Source organism: Acanthaster planci, linkage group LG02, assembly GCF_054643075.1.
Source record: "Acanthaster planci isolate LZ-2023a linkage group LG02, COTS_SCS, whole genome shotgun sequence".
NCBI classification, from domain to species: domain Eukaryota; kingdom Metazoa; phylum Echinodermata; class Asteroidea; order Valvatida; family Acanthasteridae; genus Acanthaster; species Acanthaster planci.
Genome location: NC_141778.1, coordinates 35,052,945 through 35,072,356, shown reverse-complemented (window position 1 = coordinate 35,072,356; position 19,412 = coordinate 35,052,945). Strand labels below are relative to the sequence as shown.

The 19,412-nt window shown below is 41.1% G+C and overlaps 1 protein-coding gene across 1 annotated transcript in view; it reads right to left on the bottom strand.

Moving 5' to 3' along the window:
- dync2h1 (dynein cytoplasmic 2 heavy chain 1) overlaps positions 1 to 19,160 on the bottom strand; it is a 36,652-nt gene extending 17,492 nt beyond the window's left edge. The window contains exons 1-40 of the mRNA XM_087132620.1: positions 18,863 to 19,160; positions 18,435 to 18,667; positions 17,915 to 18,086; positions 17,530 to 17,680; positions 17,050 to 17,197; positions 16,783 to 16,958; positions 16,362 to 16,557; positions 15,867 to 16,127; positions 15,251 to 15,489; positions 14,891 to 15,119; positions 13,965 to 14,092; positions 13,423 to 13,666; positions 12,991 to 13,140; positions 12,453 to 12,658; positions 11,866 to 12,021; positions 11,439 to 11,556; positions 11,151 to 11,321; positions 10,791 to 10,949; positions 10,257 to 10,480; positions 9,801 to 9,933; positions 9,224 to 9,454; positions 8,690 to 8,812; positions 8,050 to 8,229; positions 7,512 to 7,689; positions 7,005 to 7,186; positions 6,450 to 6,632; positions 5,942 to 6,165; positions 5,396 to 5,517; positions 4,997 to 5,202; positions 4,518 to 4,694; positions 4,309 to 4,396; positions 3,938 to 4,145; positions 2,663 to 2,951; positions 2,418 to 2,516; positions 2,077 to 2,237; positions 1,658 to 1,904; positions 1,393 to 1,544; positions 914 to 1,058; positions 503 to 776; positions 200 to 337 (exon numbers count right to left, since the gene is read on the bottom strand). Coding sequence (XP_086988746.1) covers positions 200 to 337; positions 503 to 776; positions 914 to 1,058; positions 1,393 to 1,544; positions 1,658 to 1,904; positions 2,077 to 2,237; positions 2,418 to 2,516; positions 2,663 to 2,951; positions 3,938 to 4,145; positions 4,309 to 4,396; positions 4,518 to 4,694; positions 4,997 to 5,202; positions 5,396 to 5,517; positions 5,942 to 6,165; positions 6,450 to 6,632; positions 7,005 to 7,186; positions 7,512 to 7,689; positions 8,050 to 8,229; positions 8,690 to 8,812; positions 9,224 to 9,454; positions 9,801 to 9,933; positions 10,257 to 10,480; positions 10,791 to 10,949; positions 11,151 to 11,321; positions 11,439 to 11,556; positions 11,866 to 12,021; positions 12,453 to 12,658; positions 12,991 to 13,140; positions 13,423 to 13,666; positions 13,965 to 14,092; positions 14,891 to 15,119; positions 15,251 to 15,489; positions 15,867 to 16,127; positions 16,362 to 16,557; positions 16,783 to 16,958; positions 17,050 to 17,197; positions 17,530 to 17,680; positions 17,915 to 18,086; positions 18,435 to 18,667; positions 18,863 to 19,160 — 7,399 coding nt within the window. The remainder of the gene's footprint in view (positions 1 to 199; positions 338 to 502; positions 777 to 913; positions 1,059 to 1,392; positions 1,545 to 1,657; positions 1,905 to 2,076; positions 2,238 to 2,417; positions 2,517 to 2,662; positions 2,952 to 3,937; positions 4,146 to 4,308; positions 4,397 to 4,517; positions 4,695 to 4,996; positions 5,203 to 5,395; positions 5,518 to 5,941; positions 6,166 to 6,449; positions 6,633 to 7,004; positions 7,187 to 7,511; positions 7,690 to 8,049; positions 8,230 to 8,689; positions 8,813 to 9,223; positions 9,455 to 9,800; positions 9,934 to 10,256; positions 10,481 to 10,790; positions 10,950 to 11,150; positions 11,322 to 11,438; positions 11,557 to 11,865; positions 12,022 to 12,452; positions 12,659 to 12,990; positions 13,141 to 13,422; positions 13,667 to 13,964; positions 14,093 to 14,890; positions 15,120 to 15,250; positions 15,490 to 15,866; positions 16,128 to 16,361; positions 16,558 to 16,782; positions 16,959 to 17,049; positions 17,198 to 17,529; positions 17,681 to 17,914; positions 18,087 to 18,434; positions 18,668 to 18,862) is intronic.
- Positions 19,161 to 19,412: the final 252 nt, after the last annotated feature.

Below are 19,412 nucleotides of genomic sequence, written 5' to 3'. Positions count from 1 at the left end.
ATTTCTATACGAGCCAATGCAATTTTTGTGCTAAGCACAGCAACCATGAGATGTTCACCATGAAATACGCTTACTTTTAAGCAACTTTCTGTGCTGTGGTTGGCAAAGAAATTTATTAAAAAAAAAAGCAGGGAAAGAGGCAGGAGTGAAATCGGCAGTTTAATAAATGATCTTCAGAGGGAAGCAATTTGAAACTTACCATAGGTGACCTTTGCCCTCTTGATGACCTCTTTGAGGTCAGATGAGCTGAGTTTGCCCAATGATTTCCCCACTGGTGGTAACGGACCCCCAGCTGCCCCTGCTTCTGCCCTGGCTCCCCATGTTACATAGTACACACCTGAACAAAAAACAACCAATCATACATAGTTTTGATCAATAATTGGGATTCCTACTTTTGCCAAATGAATCCATTCTGCTCTTTGCATCTCAATGACATTTATTCCATGTCTACAAAAAGTTGTTGACTTACTTGCAAATGTACAAATGCACAAGGTACACCTACCAGACATGTTCTGCAAGATATGACCAGCATTCCAATCTGACTGAAGGGCACCGAGTAGGATGGAATCAAAGCGACTCCTTCCCTCTTCACTGACTAGTTTGTCTCTGAACAGACGGGCTGCCTCATAAGCCCAGACCTCCAGGACTTGATCACTGGTGCTGTCCGAGGATGAGGAATGGAAGTCGTAACGTAGGAGACCAAGGACCCACTGAGTCAGATCACGAGGGGTGAATAGGTAGTGGCTGTGCTCATCAATGGAGAACTTAGCACGTGTCTGCAAATACAGAGATACCATGCATTCTGGGATCAATTCTCACATATTATCTGTCGCTGTTCTGAAAGAGTAGATTCCCTCCACTTGATGTACTTGTTGGGACTTGAAGTAGAATGCTTGTCTTGCAAGGAACCTACCTGTTCATAGACTTGGAGCATGGAGCGAGCCAGCTGACTGATTTTGGAGACCGAGCCCCAGACAGGATGTGATGGCAGGCGAGTATGAATGACAGCCTTCAGGTAAGTACTGTAGATGGCTTGTAATTGATCCTGATCAGCATAACTAAGAATGGAACGATGGAAGTAACAGATGTGTACAAGGTGCAATAGGGCAAGATATTTGATTGCTATGTCTATGCACTAAAAGACAATGTTATGCCTAATTTATTGGTCTAGGTTGAACAAAACACTTAAATTTAAGACAATTATTTCGAAGTGCTACATAAATTTGGCCCATTGCCAACAGATATTTTAAAGCCATCTTTCAAAGATGGAGATGCTGAACCACTTTATAAAAGCCTTCTAGTACTACGGCAACATGATGTTTCTTGCCATTTTGACTGCTTATTCACATGAATAGTTTAGGATCAAGATATTTAAAAGGAAATTCTTTTTACCCAATGGAGCATATGCGAACAATGGATGTGAATCGTGAAGTCAGCTGATGGCGTCCTACGGTGTGTGCGGCATTCATACTAGCAACAATCTGTACACCTTCCAATCCGACCCACTCAAGGTTGGTGTCATAGAAGCCCCTGTAGGTTAACACCTACAGAAAGAAGGGTAGGAAAAAATCAGCAGCAAATTGAGTGAAGCAATGATCTCGATTGAAAGCACTGGATTCACATCTCCATTCTTTGGGCACGACAATCTTCCACCCACCTGCTGCAAAAATGCAATGAGCTGACATGTCCCCCACTTGTCCGGCTTAGGTAGGTTGAGATCCTTGAGGTAAAGGACCAATGTCTCACAATCCTTGGGTCGATAGACACGGCCAGTGTTGGTACTAAGCACCATGCATGTCTGCTGTAGCTTCTGCAGGACATGAGTAGGGGAAGTCTGGGCACTGCAGTGAATGGTAGCTATCTGGGTGGAACGCAGGTTAGCAAAACAATGCCGTAGAATCATGCTGCAAATTGGAAAATACATACGACAGTCAATTCAAATTGGCAATTCAACACACCTGTATTTCTTAACCCTTAAAGAGCCAGATTATTTGGGACCATCTGCTGGGGGCATGTCAACCTCCCCACCCCCCGGCTCTTTTAGGGTTAAATTAAAAGTGAATTAGTGAGACCTACCCCTTTCCGCATCCATCAGGTCCAACCAGGATGAATGGCTGTCTGTGATCTGGGTCCAGCCACGGAGCAAAGTAATCAAGACACAGCTGGACGTTAGCAGTTCGGATGACAGGGAGAGAGTTGGGCTTGTTGAAATCAGTTGCTGTAAGGTCATCATTGTCCTGATAAGAAATGTACAGATACCTTCTCATATAAACATCTCTGGTTTTAGATCTCTACACTCCTGGTATACATCCACACAGCATGGAATATGTCTGGGTGGTTAACCCTGAAGGTTGGTACGCTATTTTGCTACAGTTGCCAGAATTTTTTTCTTCTCCGACAGGGACTGTGACATTTACCTCCACAACGTAGTTCATGAGTCGTCTACTGCCAGCATCGTAATATGTGTCCAGAGGTCTGCGTGGGTCCGGAGGATTCTCACGAGCCCAGTGAAACACCTGCAGAAATAGAATATGAAAAGGGAAAATGAATTATCTGCAACTTGCAATTTATGGTTACAGAAAACTGAAATTTGGATTTGAGGAGCAAAGCTTATTTAAGAAATATCATCGCAACTCTTGAAAAGGTATGGTGATATACAAACCTCCTTGGCAAAATTCTGCCTGGTGGTTTCCTTCAAGTTCCCTCCCAGGCCTCTGATCAAACAGATGGCAAAGTCAGCTTCATCTTGAGCCCCCCACAGATGGGACAGTCCATTCATAACCACACCCACTTGACTGGTTTCCACCACAAAGTCATTGGTTCTCGCCAAGACCCACTCTAAGGCCTTGTAGAAGTACTTATCAATCCAGCCATGGAGAGAAGAGCGACGCTCCTGTGGCAGTTTGTTCAGCCAGGACTCTACAAGATCTTTGATCTGGGTATCTTCGTCACTGCATAAATGATATATCAGAGGTGGTTATGCCTATCACTCAATAAAACAGAGATTGTGAGGTGTTCAACTGGGTTTCAGGTATGTTTGAGAACCTGCAACAAGTAAAGGTCAGTGTGAAGAAGAAATGGCAGGTTAGGCAATCTGCACAACTTTCCACTTGTATTCTTCACTTCATTCCTCTAAAGCTATTCAATAAAGCACGATTCATAATATCTACGCATGTTTCACAAACTATACAGAAGAACAATTTTGTATGCCTGATTTGTAAACTGTTGTATTTATCTGGTAAAATGATACTTAAATGTAGTGATATACTGACCACAAGGGATAAGAACCTACTCCCTTCACTTTATTGCATCAAGAAGGTATTAGTCCTCTATCGCAATCACAGATTGGTCAATATCTTTGACAGGCTGTACAGTTTAGTTGTTTCCTCTATCGCAATCACAGATTGGTCAATATCTTTGACAGGCTGTACAGTTTAGTTGTTTCCTCTATCGCAATCACAGATTGGTCAATATCTTTGACAGGCTGTATAGTTTAGTTGTTTCCTCTATCGCAATCACAGATTGGTCAATATCTTTGACAGGCTGTACAGTTTAGTTGTTTCCTCTATCGCAATCACAGATTGGTCAATATCTTTGACAGGCTGTACAGTTTAGTTGTTTCCTCTATCGCAATCACAGATTGGTCAATATCTTTGACAGGCTGTACAGTTTAGTTGTTTCCTCTATCGCAATCACAGATTGGTCAATATCTTTGACAGGCTGTACAGTTTAGTTGTTTCCTCTATCGCAATCACAGATTGGTCAATATCTTTGACAGGCTGTACAGTTTAGTTGTTTCCTCTATCGCAATCACAGATTGGTCAATATCTTTGACAGGCTGTACAGTTTAGTTGTTTTCAGCAATGATCTTTGGTTAAAGGTTCTGCAGTTGTCTCCTGATGAAACAACGAGAAGTCTTAGTCTCAGTCACACTTACCTCATGAAGATCATTCCCATACGTGAGATGGTAGCAGGGGAGGCACAGCTCAAATCATGAGTCTCAAACAGGAAGTTGACGTTAGGTCCAAACTGGATCCTCTCTCCAGAGGGCATGGTCAGCAGACGGTTATCGTCCAGGACAGAGTTGAGAGATTCAATCCATTCAGGATCAATGTCACCATCACAGATGATCCAAGACTGAATCTCTGAGAAAGACAGACAGGGGAATAATCACAAGTTCTTTATTCTTCCTACCTCTGGCTATGTCGATTCTACCTCATTTGTTTACTGTTTTCTGAAAATGGGTGAAAACTAAGGCATAAATTTAATGCTATGAATATTAACTTTCAGCAGCCAATAACAACTCACCAATGGGTTCTCTGACCACCTGTCTAGCGCTGTATGTCAACACACCATCTGACCACTCCCTGGTGTCCATGTCAATCTGACCAAGCAACTGTAGTAACAATAAATATCAAACAAGTTAAATACTCTAGACATGCTGCCCCAGATGTGGGGATAAATAAGTAACAATTGGTACACAGATCATAATTGCTAGAAACCTGCATGTATTTTACCTGTGTCCTCGGCATAGCCTTGGGGTTCATGGTGTACTGTTTTACCACCTGTCCTGTCTTGTTCAATCCCGATCTCAACAGTTGCCAGGTTGTAGATTTGCCTGAGCCACTGGGTCCAACAATGACTACGCCCATACGCTGGCGAAGCTGTTCATACAACTCCAATGCCTTCTTGATCTATGACAAAAAAGAATAATCTCTCATAGTTATGTATACACGAATAATCATTAAGGAAAGATGTGACATTACAGATGTGTATTTTTATTTGGTTTTTGATGAGTCTGAATGCGAAAAAAATAGATTGTGTGGTAACATCGTCAGTGTTGAGGTAGCAAAGGTTTACTGGCCGGTTGGGAGCTCTACAGAAAAGAGCTGAATACAAATACTTTGAAAAAAATGCAACAGCTTTCACAAAAACTGGCTTTAAAGTGATGACCTATCCCCATTCAAACAACCTCAAAAATAAGAGGTTCCAATACCTGTGTTTCCATGATGACTAGGTTCGACTCCTTGCAGATTTCACGTAGACTCTGAGCAAGTCTCTCATACTCAATGTCCTTCAGTTCAACACCAGGGAAGACATCCTTGACCAAGGCATCAAAGCGACTGCTGTCTGAGAAGGTTAGCTTGGATAAGGTGTTCACACGCAGGGCTTGGACCACCAGCTTGCTCTCGTCAATCTTGCCTGCAACAAAGCCAGATTATTTCAATTATTATTTGTTTTCAAAGCATTCCTTCCGAGGTCAGTGTTATAAAGTTCTTAACGCAGTTGGATACTTTGAGGTAAGCCTGTTTTTGAAACAGATGAAATGATTTTGAAATTTCATTATATCATCCAGTAACTTGATATAGCTAGGTGTCGAGAAGAGATAACTTACTGTTGGTATTGCCATTGGCTTGTTGTCGTCTTGCAATCTGTAACAGGTTACCTGATCCTCTGAGTACCGTCTTGAGAGCTCTCAGACCCCAGTCATAATGCTGCTGAGGGGTCAGTAACTCCCTGCCAAATGAATATTGCAAACAAGTCTTGATCACTCAGGCAAGTCTAACATTTAATCCAAGCTTTTTGTTTCTTCTCAGGAAGAAAGAGGGTCACTTTGTCCAATTTTTTTCACAATCACAAGTGTAGCATGCCCTCTTATAATTTGTTACTGTTCAAAAGTCTCTCTTTTCAAAAATCCAGAACCCTTATTTAAAGGAAATGAAATTCAAATTAAAAATTGGACTAAATTGACCTTACTTTAAATTCTAGATAAGTGCTGCATGCTGGTCAACAAAGTAATTTTGACGGGCTTTGAAAGTTCTTAATAGTACTTTAACATAATGACATCAGGCTTTGTTTACATGTATGCTTTCCTATGGGGCTCATGGATTCTGCCCAACCTCAGTGCTATAACATTTTCACCAACTCCTAAGAAACTTACTTCGAGAGGTTGAAGATGGCTACCAGCTTGCGACCCAGACTCTTGCCATCCTTGAAGCCTTCAGAGAAGAGAATAACCTCAGCAATCTGTTCATTGTCAGGCCGAGACATGGCCACAGGCCGGAAAAGCTGCTTGAGATTATCTGGTAGCTTCTGACGACCACCGTAACCTTTGCCAGCTGGGTTGAGGGTGATGAAGATGCCGGAATTGGGGTCAATGTCAATCTGTGGACAAAAGTTCATGTCAAGTGAGCCTTTTCATGCAATAACACAGCCACGGAAACTCCAAAGCTAATGACATATTTCACCTGAAATTGGAGAGTTCTCAAAGGTTATTGCAGCACTATACTTTAGAAGTTTAGAAAAACATTTGCAAAAAGAATGATGAATTGTTTAAACAAGAGACTGGTGACATTGTCCCAGTTGGGATCTGAACTGGACCACAGAGATAACATAATGTAATAATACTGCAAAAACCTAGCCTCAATTAGGACTGATCAATCTCCTACCGTTCTATCCAGCAGTTCACAGTTTGCCTTCTTGCTCTTCAATGCAGCCTGGATTGTCTGGATTTGCATGGATACAGCAGACAATACCGCCTCCTCAAGACGATTGAATTCATCAAAACAACCCCAGGCTCCACACTTGACCAGACCAATGAAGATGCGACCCATGGACTTGACATCAATACCCTAGCAGGAAGAAACAATTGTGGAAATAAATCTACCATCAACTTGGGAAAATGTGTCACAAAGTGAAAATTTAACATATGAAGTGTATCGTTGTTTAGCAATAATACATTTTTTCAAACAGGCTGTAAGTGAGACTTTGAAATTGATCAATGGATAAAGAATGCCTATGTACTTAAATTCAAGTTATTTAGTTTAATTTACTTCTCTCCATCCAAATCAAATGAAAAAATGGTTCTAATATCATAGACTCCGTCCAAGATGCACTTTAAAAAACAAGTATGGTGGGAACATGTATGCCGATCCAGGAAAGTTCTCTGGGGCTCCTACTGCAACTTGATCAGTGTTAACGCCTTCACTTCCAATATGCCTTACCTCATCACAGTTGAAGACTAGTACCTGTCTTCCAAACAAGCCTCCAAGGGCTTTGACAGATTCTGTCTTGCCTGTACCCGCTGGGCCATAAGGATTACCTCCCATACCCATGTGCATGCCTTGAGTCAGGGTTAGGTAACACTTGTCAGTCAGAGGGGTGTGGACCAACTTGGCAGCATTGCCTGAGGGTAACACAAAGGCACAAACTCAGTCAAAATGATTCATAATGGAAAAGAGAATCATGATTTGATCTAAGCAATGCTGACATTCATTCATAGTACTCACAACGTATACACGTTGTCTATTTCTGTTTTGTAGAACAATGTGATGAATCTAAGACTTTATTTTCTTTGATTGGAGGACCTGACCAGGGATAAAGCAAACATCTTCTGAAAAACTCATCATTTCAAATTTGTCAAGTGTGGAAAAAAATTTGGCCTACTTGTGAGACTTTTAAGGGAAGATTTTCAGGTTGTTATCTATTACCGATTAAAACTGACCGCTTACCTTGATATTCAAAGGTGTATTGGAACTCTGCATCTACCATTCTCATGATAGCCGCCCCTTTATCAGCTTGATAGAACCTCAGCTGTTTCTGCCACATCCACTCCTCCATGCTCAGGATGTTGTCTTTCATCAGCTGTTGCACCACATCAATGAAGTGGATATTGTCCAAGATCAGTGCCTGTCAAGACCAAAATAACAGGAGCATGAAGTAAGGCACGAGAGGTGTAAAAAGATAAAACAAAGAAGGAGTGAGAAATCTATAAAACTGAGGAGGGGTTGCAATAAAATAGACAGAAGAGGAACTCGGCAACAAATAGTGCACTGAAGGGCAGCATTCTGTTGTCATTAAAAGGGCTATGAAGAGTTTCAATATCAATGTGCTGTTAGTAACTAGTGCCATCTTGAAGGACTTCCCCAAACACATCCCTCACTGCGTGAAAAAGGACAACACCACCTGCTGCTGGCTGTGAACAGATAAATGCTACAGGGAGCTGAAAGGGGGTTCCCAAACCTCTGGATATCAGAGCCCAATTCCCACCTTGAGTTTGAGCTCCAGTACATGCATAGCTTGGTCATTCTCTCCATTTCCTTGTATATCCACAGATGTATAGCCTTCCAGCTGGGCTTCTAACTCTATCAGATATTCCTGCAGGCTGTTCTCCTTCATGGCTGACTCACATTGCTCAGTGAACTGAATCTCATTGGCCAAACACAAGATCTAAACAGGGAAAAAATTCATCATTTTATACAAATCAGTGTTTGAAAAGCACTATTTTGAGACTTAAATTTCACAGCAAGATCCCCAAAGTTAGTTTATCCTGTACTCATATCCCACTAGTCTGACCCTTCCATTCCAATCAATCAATCATATAGAGTATGTTGGATTAGTCTCTTGACAACACGTAGAGTGCATGAGTCAAACTGTGCAAAAGACCCTAGTCTGCTTCTTAGAGATTATTACAAAGAAAAACAGCAACTTGATACCAATGCCTCATCACTGCAATGTCTTGAATTATTCATTTGTTGTAACAGCCTGCAATAAAAAATGATGACTCCTGTTTCAACCTGTTTTGAAAAGAACTGTGTCCATTCCAGGTTGAGACGGTCAAAACAATATTTTCACCGAACTAATTATATTCCTCTGGCTTATTATGAGCCCTGCACCCAGCACGACCTACCTGTGAGGGGAACTTGTTGGGGTCGACCCCTTGTCCATGACCACCTTTTTGAGCCCGAAGACATTCCACCAGTAACTGCTGTAAAGTCTCCTTCATTTCACGAGCAAGCTCACCCAACCAGACCTCAAAACAGACAAACAATTCAGGTGATATATTTAGGCTTAAATACCCAAAGTACTACATTCATGACTTCAAATCCAAACCATACCATCTCAAAAAGATTCAGGGGAAGTAATTTCAATGACATCTTGAGCCATTTCAAATAATACTGGAAAAGTGTCATAACTTGTTGAGATATAAAACAAACATTTATAATCTTTTTATTTGGCAACGTACACGGCCCGCATCAAAACCTGGCTGAAGTAGGTACTTTGGGTTTGAAATCTTATTTTTTGGAAATAAAAGATATTCATCAGTAAAACCTAAGAACTAAGATGTTTTTCTGGCAACTTCAGCTGGGTTGGGAATGGAAGGTCATAGATCTAAACCGCTCAGGGTATTTTGCATAATACAAAACACTGTGACTGAACTAACCTCTACATCGGCCGTTATTTGCACAGGGCTCTTGAGGGGTACCACCTCTCCTTCCAAAGATTTCATGGCCAAGATGTTCTTATTTCCTTCATCAAATTCCACGCTGTGAATGCCTGCAAATAGCTTCTTGAGATGTGTCTGGATGACCACTGGGTTAGTGGATTGGCCAAGGATCTCCAGCAGATCATCATCCCCGATAAAGTAGAAGCGGGGGAAGATGGAACGTTTCTCCTGAGAGGAGACAAAAAAGAATGAGCCAACAATTTGGGCGGAAATGTTGGGAGTATTCAAAATACAAAATGTACCTCAACTCAATTTCCAACTAAGTGAACCGTAAACATAAAAACTTAAACTCTATCATGTGAAATAAGTTTGTTTGAAACCAAAGAGACCTCAAAATTCTTTGTTTGTTAACAATCCTTTTCGGTGAGTTTCACTTAATTTTGTTGGAAACTATCATAAACATGTGCAGAATATGTATGAGAATAAATCCACAACATGTATCCTTGAGGAAAAATCACATCCACTATGCAAGATAACATTTGCCGAGTTTTATCTGGAGGGCTGGTCCCTTTACCTCCAAGAATTCATTGAGAGCTTTCTGGCATCTTTGCAGCTGATCTAGAAGAGCCACCAAGGTATTCCTCAATCCTGGTCTACCCACTAGGGACAACACTCTATTATCACGAGCGACATCCATCATGATATTCCTGTGAGGGAACAAATCACGTGCAATACACTAAGCTTTGGAAAACTCATTAATTCCAATCAATGATCATTTTGATCAAGTTGTTACGTATCTAAATTAAGCTCTATTCAGCAATTAATATCAAACAGCCAGATTCTGAGTGGTGAAAATTGTTCTTTAACCCTAACCCTCCTCAATCCTTCACCTGTTGGAGGACTGAGGACTGTTAGGGTTAAGCAAGATCAATTAAAATAAGCATCTCTCTAATTTTGTAAATATACATAGGCAGCATAAATTTCCAGGTAAAACACTAAAAGTAAATTGTTGTCCCAACTTTCGTTTCACCTGAAATCATCATCAACCCTCTTGAAACGTCCCTGTTCCTTGGGCAAAGCCCCTCGGCCAAAGATGGGTTCCAGATAGACCCACTTGCGCTGGATTTGATTCAAGTTGTGAAGGAACTCGTCCAGATCAGCCAGTCTCTGCTCCCAAATGGTGGCCTTGTCAGCAAAGCCCTTGTAGTAAGGAGAATCCTTGAGAGACTGCAGAAGGCTCTGGTTGTCTCCAACCTACAAGGAAAACAGAGACAATTTCAGAGATTCGAGCCTCAAGCATACTTCTGTCAAAAGATAACACTTTGGAATGGGATAATACTTGAAAGGGTTGAAAAAGAAATGTGGAGCTCAAGTCTTTAAAAAGAAAAATCACATTGCTAATAGCTTGGAATCAAATTCTTACAATGGAGATGTTTTAACCACTTCACCATTACACGTTCTGGGGTCAACAGCTAATCCAAATCAAACATAGGGGTATCTAGCCACTGCTACCAATGATAAAAGACAGCACCAATGCCAAAGTGCATTGCTGAACCATACTGACCTCTGTAACAATTTCCTTCCAGTCTTTGATGAGCATGATGACCTCTGACTGGCTGTCTTTATATTCAGTCAACACAAAAGTTGCACCTACACCCCACAGGTCCAGTTCTCTCAGGGCATCACGGATTGACACCTCCCCCTTGGCTCGGTTGAATAAATCCTGTCAGTGAACGGCACACACATCTATTACGTCATCTATCGATTCTCAAACAGTCAAGTCTTGTGACAGTACTCTGTGGCTCACCCATTTAAGACAAGGAAATGAGCATGAACAGGTTGCACAGACCTGTAACATCTTCTCATTAAGAGCACACCTGAGGATTGTTACACATAGAGCTGGTATTTGGGATTTGATGCTCACCTTCAGAGCTTGACTGTTAGCAATGATTTGATCAGCTGCTCCCAGGATGTCACCAAAGGTAAGCTTCTCCAGTGTAGTGCTGCGTGGCATCTTCAGCATGCGGAACATGTCATGCCAATGTTCCTGTGAGTATACATCACTGCTAACGTACTTCAGCATGGGTGAAACTGCCTACAAAGACAAGCCAACAGAAACAATGTTTTCATTGCTTCTTATTTGTGACATTTATCGAGTAGGACCTGTGATAAGAGAAGGCAGAAAAATTACTATGTCAATCATGTTTGTCACCTTGTATTTGTCCACATCCTTGGTCAGTCTGACTGTCATCATGGTGTGTTCCATGTCCTCTGCTCGTAGCTTCTCAGCCCAAAGAGCCAAGAAATCATCAAACTGATACGTCTTAGACCTGGAAGTGTAAGTATTGGAGGAGTTACTTCATAAACTTGTATAACAAATAAATTTTACAATTTATTAGTGAAGGCAAACATTCCAAGTTTGCAACTGAAGAAACTAGCATCCACATAAAAGTGCTTTAGAACCGTTTTTGGTTACTATTTTGCAATTTGTTTTCCTCTGTGAATACTTGAAACTACTTAGATAAGTTTTCATCACTAGACACCCACAAAGACGACGCAGTTATGAGGCAACAAGTTAATTTTTAAACACAATACAGATACAAAGTCTAATTTGTCTAGAATGATACAAATAAGCCAACCTAAAGACGATCCATTCTGTATCTTCCAGTCCTCTGAGTCCGTTACTGAATTCATCATACAGAGCCCACATTGCTTCATTCTGCTTGAAATCTTCCTTCAGCTCCTCAGCTACAGCAAAATGAGGCTCATCAAGACCAAAGTGATTGCAATCGAACCTAGAACAGAAGTAACATGGACAACACGGTCAGCTTTAAGTACACATTCAAGCTACAAACATAGGGCTGAACAATTTCTGGATATATCCTTCAAAAATAATCACAGGAACATTACGCGTTGGAAATGTTCATTGTTACTAAGTACACAGATATGAGAACCAATATTCGCAAACAGTGTAAACCCTTCCCACTAGCACACTCTTGCACTGACAGACATATTCAGAAGGATACAAAAACATGGAAAGTTCCCATGGAAAGTTTTAAGTACGTGCAGTGTTGCAAAGCTGCCCAGTTTGATTTCCAGCATTAAAATCAATTATTCTTTACCATAATAAAAAGGTGTAGCTCAAAGTTTTGACCTATTACCTCCATTCATAAACCTGTTTCAGTCAAGTGAACGATTTCATTTGGGGGAGGGAGGTTCAACTCACACTAGACTTTCCCTAGTCTTCTCTAGCTCTTCAAACTCCTGTTTCTTTTCCTTGACAGTGGTCAGTGCCTTGGAGCATGATTCCCTGTCTCCAGTCTCAATGATGTCTGTCTTGGGTTTGAACTGGTGCCAGCGAGCAGCAAACTTCTCAAGATCTGCCCTGAAGGCTTCCACTCTGGACTCCACATTGCTCTTCATAACCTCTACCTATGATGGAACAAGACAAAAGTGTTCATCTCTTATTTCCAAACCAAAAATATGGTACGGGGAAAATTTGCTTCTCAATACTATCAGTGGCACCCTGTTTATGCCTAAAGTTCCATTAGCCTACCTAATGAAAAGACATGAACTCAGCACTTTATAAAAACCCCTAAACTCTGTTCATTTCTAAAGCAAAACTCTGGCTATCAACATTTTTTGTCAATGTCCCTCTTTTTTAAAGACTGGAATAGAAAGCTCAAGAGTAGGATGACTACAAACAGAAGACACATCCTGCAAATGCTACAGACCAAGCACATAAGACGGGGAATAGAACACACCTGTTCTTTGACCATGAGTTCATGGCTCTCCATCATCAGTTCAAACTTATCCCATCTTGAATGCAACTGACTCAGCTGTTCTATCCCTCCACCTGACACAGTACGCAGGAGTTTATTCTTGCCCTCTACTTTCTCAAACAAAGGTTTGATCTGAGAGACAAGAAACACCAACAGTTATCACTAAATTACCCTGAAATGGAATTTCATGGCACCAAATGCAATTCATATATGTACATGTGATTGGACAAAATGGAACGTATATGTTTCAAAACCGGTTCTCTAGAAGACAATTTGAAAGCCAGTAAAGTTAAAATCTGGTTCAACAATCTAAATTTTGCACTGTAGTGATTACACTATCATTAATTTGAAAAGATTAAAGATTTGAATATTATCAGATTAAATAAAATGAAATCATTTTAAAATGCGAGATACTTCTGGTTTCTTGGCCTGGAGCTCTGCATGCTTAGCATTGGCCTTCCCTATCTCTTCCACTGTCTGTGGTCGTGTAGACAATGCTTCCATGGAGTCTTTGAGGAAGCGGTCAATCTCATTGATGTGTTCAGTGATGGAATATCTCAGGGAGGATAAGAGGGCATCAAAGAGGCGCTGGATGAGACTGTCAATGGTGGTCTTGACTGGAGCAGCTGAGACAGTGATGCAGTCCACTTTGATTTGGCTAGTAAAGAGAGGAAACATATCTAAGGTGTACAGGAAATGTGGAACGAAGTCTGTGATAAGATTAGTTAAATGCAGACTGTGACTAGAGAGAAGAAACAAATGCAGATGGGAACCCTCAACCCATATACCCAACATCCATAAGGAAATATTCTCCCTCTTGTGAACAAACATAGCTCTGCTAATACATTTGGCCAATGTTTTTCAAACAAATGGTAAACGCAAGCATATTTGATCAACGATCACAAAAGATCACACAAAAGTAAACACTTCTTCCTTTACCCCGGGTGTCTACTCACCTTGGCAGCTTCTCACTATCCCTGCCTCTAGCCTTCAGAGATTTGAAGTTCCTCTCCCAATCAGCCACTGTATGTAGGTTGCCTTCTATCAGCTTATCCAAATCAACCGATCCTAAAACTACCCAGTCCTGTCAAAGTCAACAAGGTCATCATCAAAATTAGAATCAAACATAAGAAGATGCAAATCCGTAATGAGCGTGACCAAGAGAGGGCGCAATTATCCTGGAAACAGAGGCTCCTTTGGTTGTTTTTTGGTTGTTGTTTTTTTTCTCATTTTCGATCACTCATGGAAGTGTATCTTTGATAATAACTTGTACTGTTAATGTACATCACTCAGGTCGAGTTCGGGCGGTCTGTTCTTGATACGACTCAAGAACACTGTTCTCAGAACAGATTCACACACCACCTCCTCCTCAGGGTTTTACAGGAACACACGGAAAAACTCGTGAGATTTTTATTTTTGAACAGCTGCAAAAAGTAGAGAGATAGCTTCCAAAGCCATAGACAATGGGAAGTTTTGCAAAATTAACATAATTATTTTCCGTTACACAGAAATGAATGTTCCTGTTTATATAGAAAAGAATTCAGCCCATCCAAACATTAACTCTCGAATAACATAGCCTACATGGACGCCGCCATGTTGCATGTTGCTTGTCACTAACTACCAGCTATAACCGGTTGTTTGTTCCTGGCGTTCGAGCAGCCGACTCACAAACAACAAATCGAGCTGTTCGTGAACATACGGGAACAAGCCGCCCGAGCTCGGCCTCAAAGACTTAAAACTGGGCATGCAATCTGCATTTTCAATATGAATACTATGAGTGTACTAAAACTTTCCAATACAAAAAAAAGGCTTAAAGATTCACAGAGCACAAAGTTTCTCCATTTGGAACTGCACATTCAATTAATCTTAGCAACTCACTAACCTTGAAAGTTTTCTTGACATTAGCTAATCTGTCGAAGAGGTCTTCAGCTTTCTGATAGACAGTGGAGAATGACGATGCATGCCTCTCAATGAGAACTGGGAAGATGGCGTTATCTCCAGGGTCAGCCAAACCTCGGAAATGGTAAGGCAGACTGATAAACTTCTTCATCTCACGGTAGTATTTAGCTCGGATCTCTTCTAAGGGTGGACGGAACTGAAGACGCTGCTGTCTGAAGGGTGACAGATTGGAATCAGACTTGAACAGATTGATCACATAATACCTCAAATGATGACATTGTCATTTCTTTTCACACAAACTTCCATGGAAACAGACAAGTCTGAATTCATCCTAAGCATTTACCTGAATGTGAGATCCACTTTGATCTCGGGCAAGTGTTCATTCAATGCTTCCAGCCCCATCTGGTACTGATGCTCTAAGGCTTTATACAGCTGCCAATCCCAATGTATCTTCCAGCTCTTCATGTCTTCTCTCTTGTATCCCTGGTTCTCTAAGGTGCTCATAATGCCACGGATCTCCTGTAGACCTTCCTTCCAGCGAGGCTGCTGGCGGAGCAGGTCCACTGACATCAGCTGAATCACCTGGGTACAGCAAGAAATCTAGCCTTAACTAACACACAATACACTCTACTGCGTCTCTGCTACGAGGCTAAATTTAAATTGTGAATAATAGGTCACTACGGATAACATATAGCGTCACACAACATCCTGAAATAAATTTTTATTACTAAGGCATAAGGGTCAGGCAGTGTGGCACACTAACAATTTCAATTTGAAGTTTCAATTTCAAGTTGAAAATGGTTTATTGTCAGTCTGTATTTTAGCACAGACATTTCATGGGAGAGAGTTCTTCCTCTAGTTCAACACCTTTATCTTCAGCCTTTTTTTATGCATGGCAGATTTCAGCTGAAGAGGGTATCTTTCACAACAAGCACTATACAAAGGTGACTTCAACGCACCTTATCTGATACAGTAAAATGCCACTTCCTAAGTCTCCTGTTCTCCGTGGTCAACTTCTCAGCAGCAGCTCGTAACTTGACGATATATGCCTCCAGTTCCTCAGGATTGTCCCATGTTATCTGCACCTTGCCCCCTCCTCCATCCTTGGCTCCTGTCTTGGGTTTCTTTATCATGCGCTCAAAGGCAAGGGCTGACTGCAGCATCATGTTGCGTTGGCTGGGTATCATCTGCTCTGCAATGGTGTTGTGGAAGTGAGCCACCTAGAGTCCAAAATAACAAAACTATAATTCGGCTCAGGTTTCTTCAAATTTCTCAAATGCAGTACTTGAAGCACGATTGAGCCAACAGTTCAATTACAAGTAAATCAACAACAACTTATCTACTAAAAGCATATGGTTTTTAATGGTTTTAATGTATAAATAAGTGATATTTCCTGACATGCTCAATGGTGTTTTCTACAAAGATTATTAACTATCAGCAGGAATCAAGTCTACCTGTTTGAGGATAACTCCGTGTTTGTAGAACTTCTGAGCAATGGCAGCTGTGTGTTGTATCTTGGCAGCCACTGGGTATCCTAAGGCTTGTAGTTGTCTGACTTCTCGTATAAGCGTGACAAGACGCTCACTGTAAGACACTTTCAATTCCTGGTTCTTGGTATCAAACTCCATCAGGCGACCGCTCATCTGCAGACTGAGAATCCAAGCAATCAGACTTTTCAATAACAGAGATGATAACTGATTAAATGGTTACACACTGATGTCTTTCATGTTAACATAAGGGATAGCTAAGCCTAAGGCCATGTCCGAAATGGGCTTCCAGACCTACAGCTAGATCTATCATCTGCATGTCTTCCAATGGAGTGAAGACCCAGACCTAGCTCTAGACAAACAGATGCGCAGCAGCCTTTGCCATTACCTGAGAGGTTTCTTAGGGTCTTCTATAGCTGCCAGCATCTCACGAGACCAGTTATCAAACTGCTCCTGCCGCCAATTCCGTAACTCATCCACCAAGTCCCCAGCACTCCTCCTAAAACGACTGAATCCAGACAGATCCTTCAGGAGTGCCTCAGCTACAGAGGACGTCTCTTCAACCTGTCAAGTCAAAAGAGACTCCTGTGAGTTGTAACATATTAAAAGCTGGAACAGGAAGGAAAATGCAACTGACTAGAAATGTTGAGAATACCTTTGCTTCTAGCTGTCTGACCCACACAATGTTGTTTACAACCTCCGGTAGATTTTTGCCAGTTGGAGGGCTAGTATCAGTGATGCGCGTGTTGAAGTCATCTTTGATTGTTTTAAGGTAGACCTGGAGCTGACCCAGAAGAGTTTCCCTGTAGAGTTCACAATACAAAAACTTTCCATTGTGAATACTCAAATGATAATTATCAGAGCATGCTCCGCAAAAAATTACCATTTTCTCAAAAATATCATCTGAAAGGCAATGTGAATCAATAACCAAGGACAGTTCCAGAAGCTCTAGAAATGAAAAATGAGTTAATATCATACAACATATCAAGAAAAAAAATGACGATAAACCCTGCCAAAAGTGGTCATGCAAGGATTCATGTCTTTCAAATGTTCACAAAATGAAACTTAAAAGATATCTTAGAACACTTCTTAACCAATCAACTTCACATGTTGTTGACAGAGACTGCATACGCACCTTTCTGACACTAGTTCCTTACGTACACCCTCCCTGCTCACCAGCTCTTTGTTCTTCAGAAACTCTCGCAGTAATTGCTGGGGGCTTGCCTCAAGATTCCTCAGCTGAGATCGTAGCTTGCCTGCAATACGCTGCTCAGCTGGAGCCATTGCTAGGAGGCAACCATTATTATATTTAAATAAAATGAATACATAACCTGAGAAAGAACGGTACAGTCTTGATAGACACCACTGTATCTTATGTGAAGTAGGTAAGAACTCAAAAGGCTGAATCATATCAAACATACAACAGGAGTGCCAGTGAATTCCATAATGTCTGTAACTGTTACCCTGAAGAAGGAAATTTGTCTTCAAAAACCAGGATATTTCTGCAGTACTAAGCTTACCTCTGTGATACTGAGTAACAGCTGCTCTCCACATAGGTTCTGTGTAGGGGTTGTATTGTAAGGCATTGAGTCCTCTGAAATGTGTGAATGCATCAGCTGTCCTGAGTTCATGTTGCTCACCAGTAGACAGAAGGCGTGCTAGCTGCTCATGGACCGTCCTCAAGGTTGCAATCTATTATAAAAGAGATCATGCTATTTCAGGTGTCAAGGTGTAAACAGGATGAAGTATGTCCCCATTTTTTGTGATAAAAATTCCAGTTATTCATTATGGTAATTTGTTATCTCAAAGTGCAGAAAAATGTTTCATGGAGTGGCCAATTATTTATTTATACACAAACGTACATACAAATCTGAATTTATTAACTCTATTATCTGAGAAGAAGCCATAGAACTTCAATCCAACAGTTTGGGAGTTGAGATGATTAAATACCCAAGACTAAACCAATCACACTAAATCCCATTTTATGAATATGCTGCCAAAATAAAAAGGTCTTCCTATATTATCTTCCTAGTGTTTTACCTCCTGAAGTCTGGCCGATAGTTGGACCAAACCTTCTGGTGCAAACTTGGAGCTCTTCCAGGGATGGATAGGGTCTCTCTTCCAGAACTGCTCTGTCAGTCTCTCACAAGATGCCACCCACTTATCACAGATAGCAATGGCTTGTGTCAGGGATTCCTTGACTCTGTGGTAAGGGTCTTCCCACAGCTTGAATACACTAAGTTTCCTCTGAGCATATCGGCCAAGGGAACTCCCTGAAAAGGTCAAAGGCAATTTCAAGATTGTATGTACTCTGGACTTTGAACTTCACTTCTTTTTGTGGCTACGTAACAGGGACAAAAGACAAACCAAACAATTTTGTGTACTTTTTAAAATTCCAGAATATTTCCATGTTTTCCAAGACGGCAAAAAATCTTGTAAACTGTGTACAACTGGAATAATGAACTTACCAATGACTTCTATAAAGTGTTTCATTCTCTTCTCTGGATAAGGGTCAAATTCACCCTGCTTCCAGACATCATCCAATGCATCTTGTGTTGTTTCCACCAGGTCTAATCCTTCAGCTAATGACAACGCATCTAAGTTATTGTAGTCTCTTGTAATCGGTTCAAAGTATTGCTGAAAAAGCTGGGCCCGCTCCTTGGTTTCTAGCTTGGTGCCCGAAATAGCGACCTCTGCCCAGTACTGAAATTCATCACTGGGAGTCAAGATACCTGAACAGAGGAGAAAACAATCAGTGAACGACATTAAAAATCTGCCTGCCAACTGTGCTTATGAATACAGCAACAGTTAATGCTGGTGTGACAGCTACACACACAGTGATTTCCTCATTGAAGCACTGACAAGTGCTCAGCGGCCATAGATTTCAATTAGTTCTTTTATAAAGGAATAAAAACTAAAAACTGAGGATATATGGAGTTCATCACGTAAGGAGTACAACAGTACATTTTCAAAAACTCCATGAGCATTTTAAAGGAGAAGCACTTTGACTATTTAAGC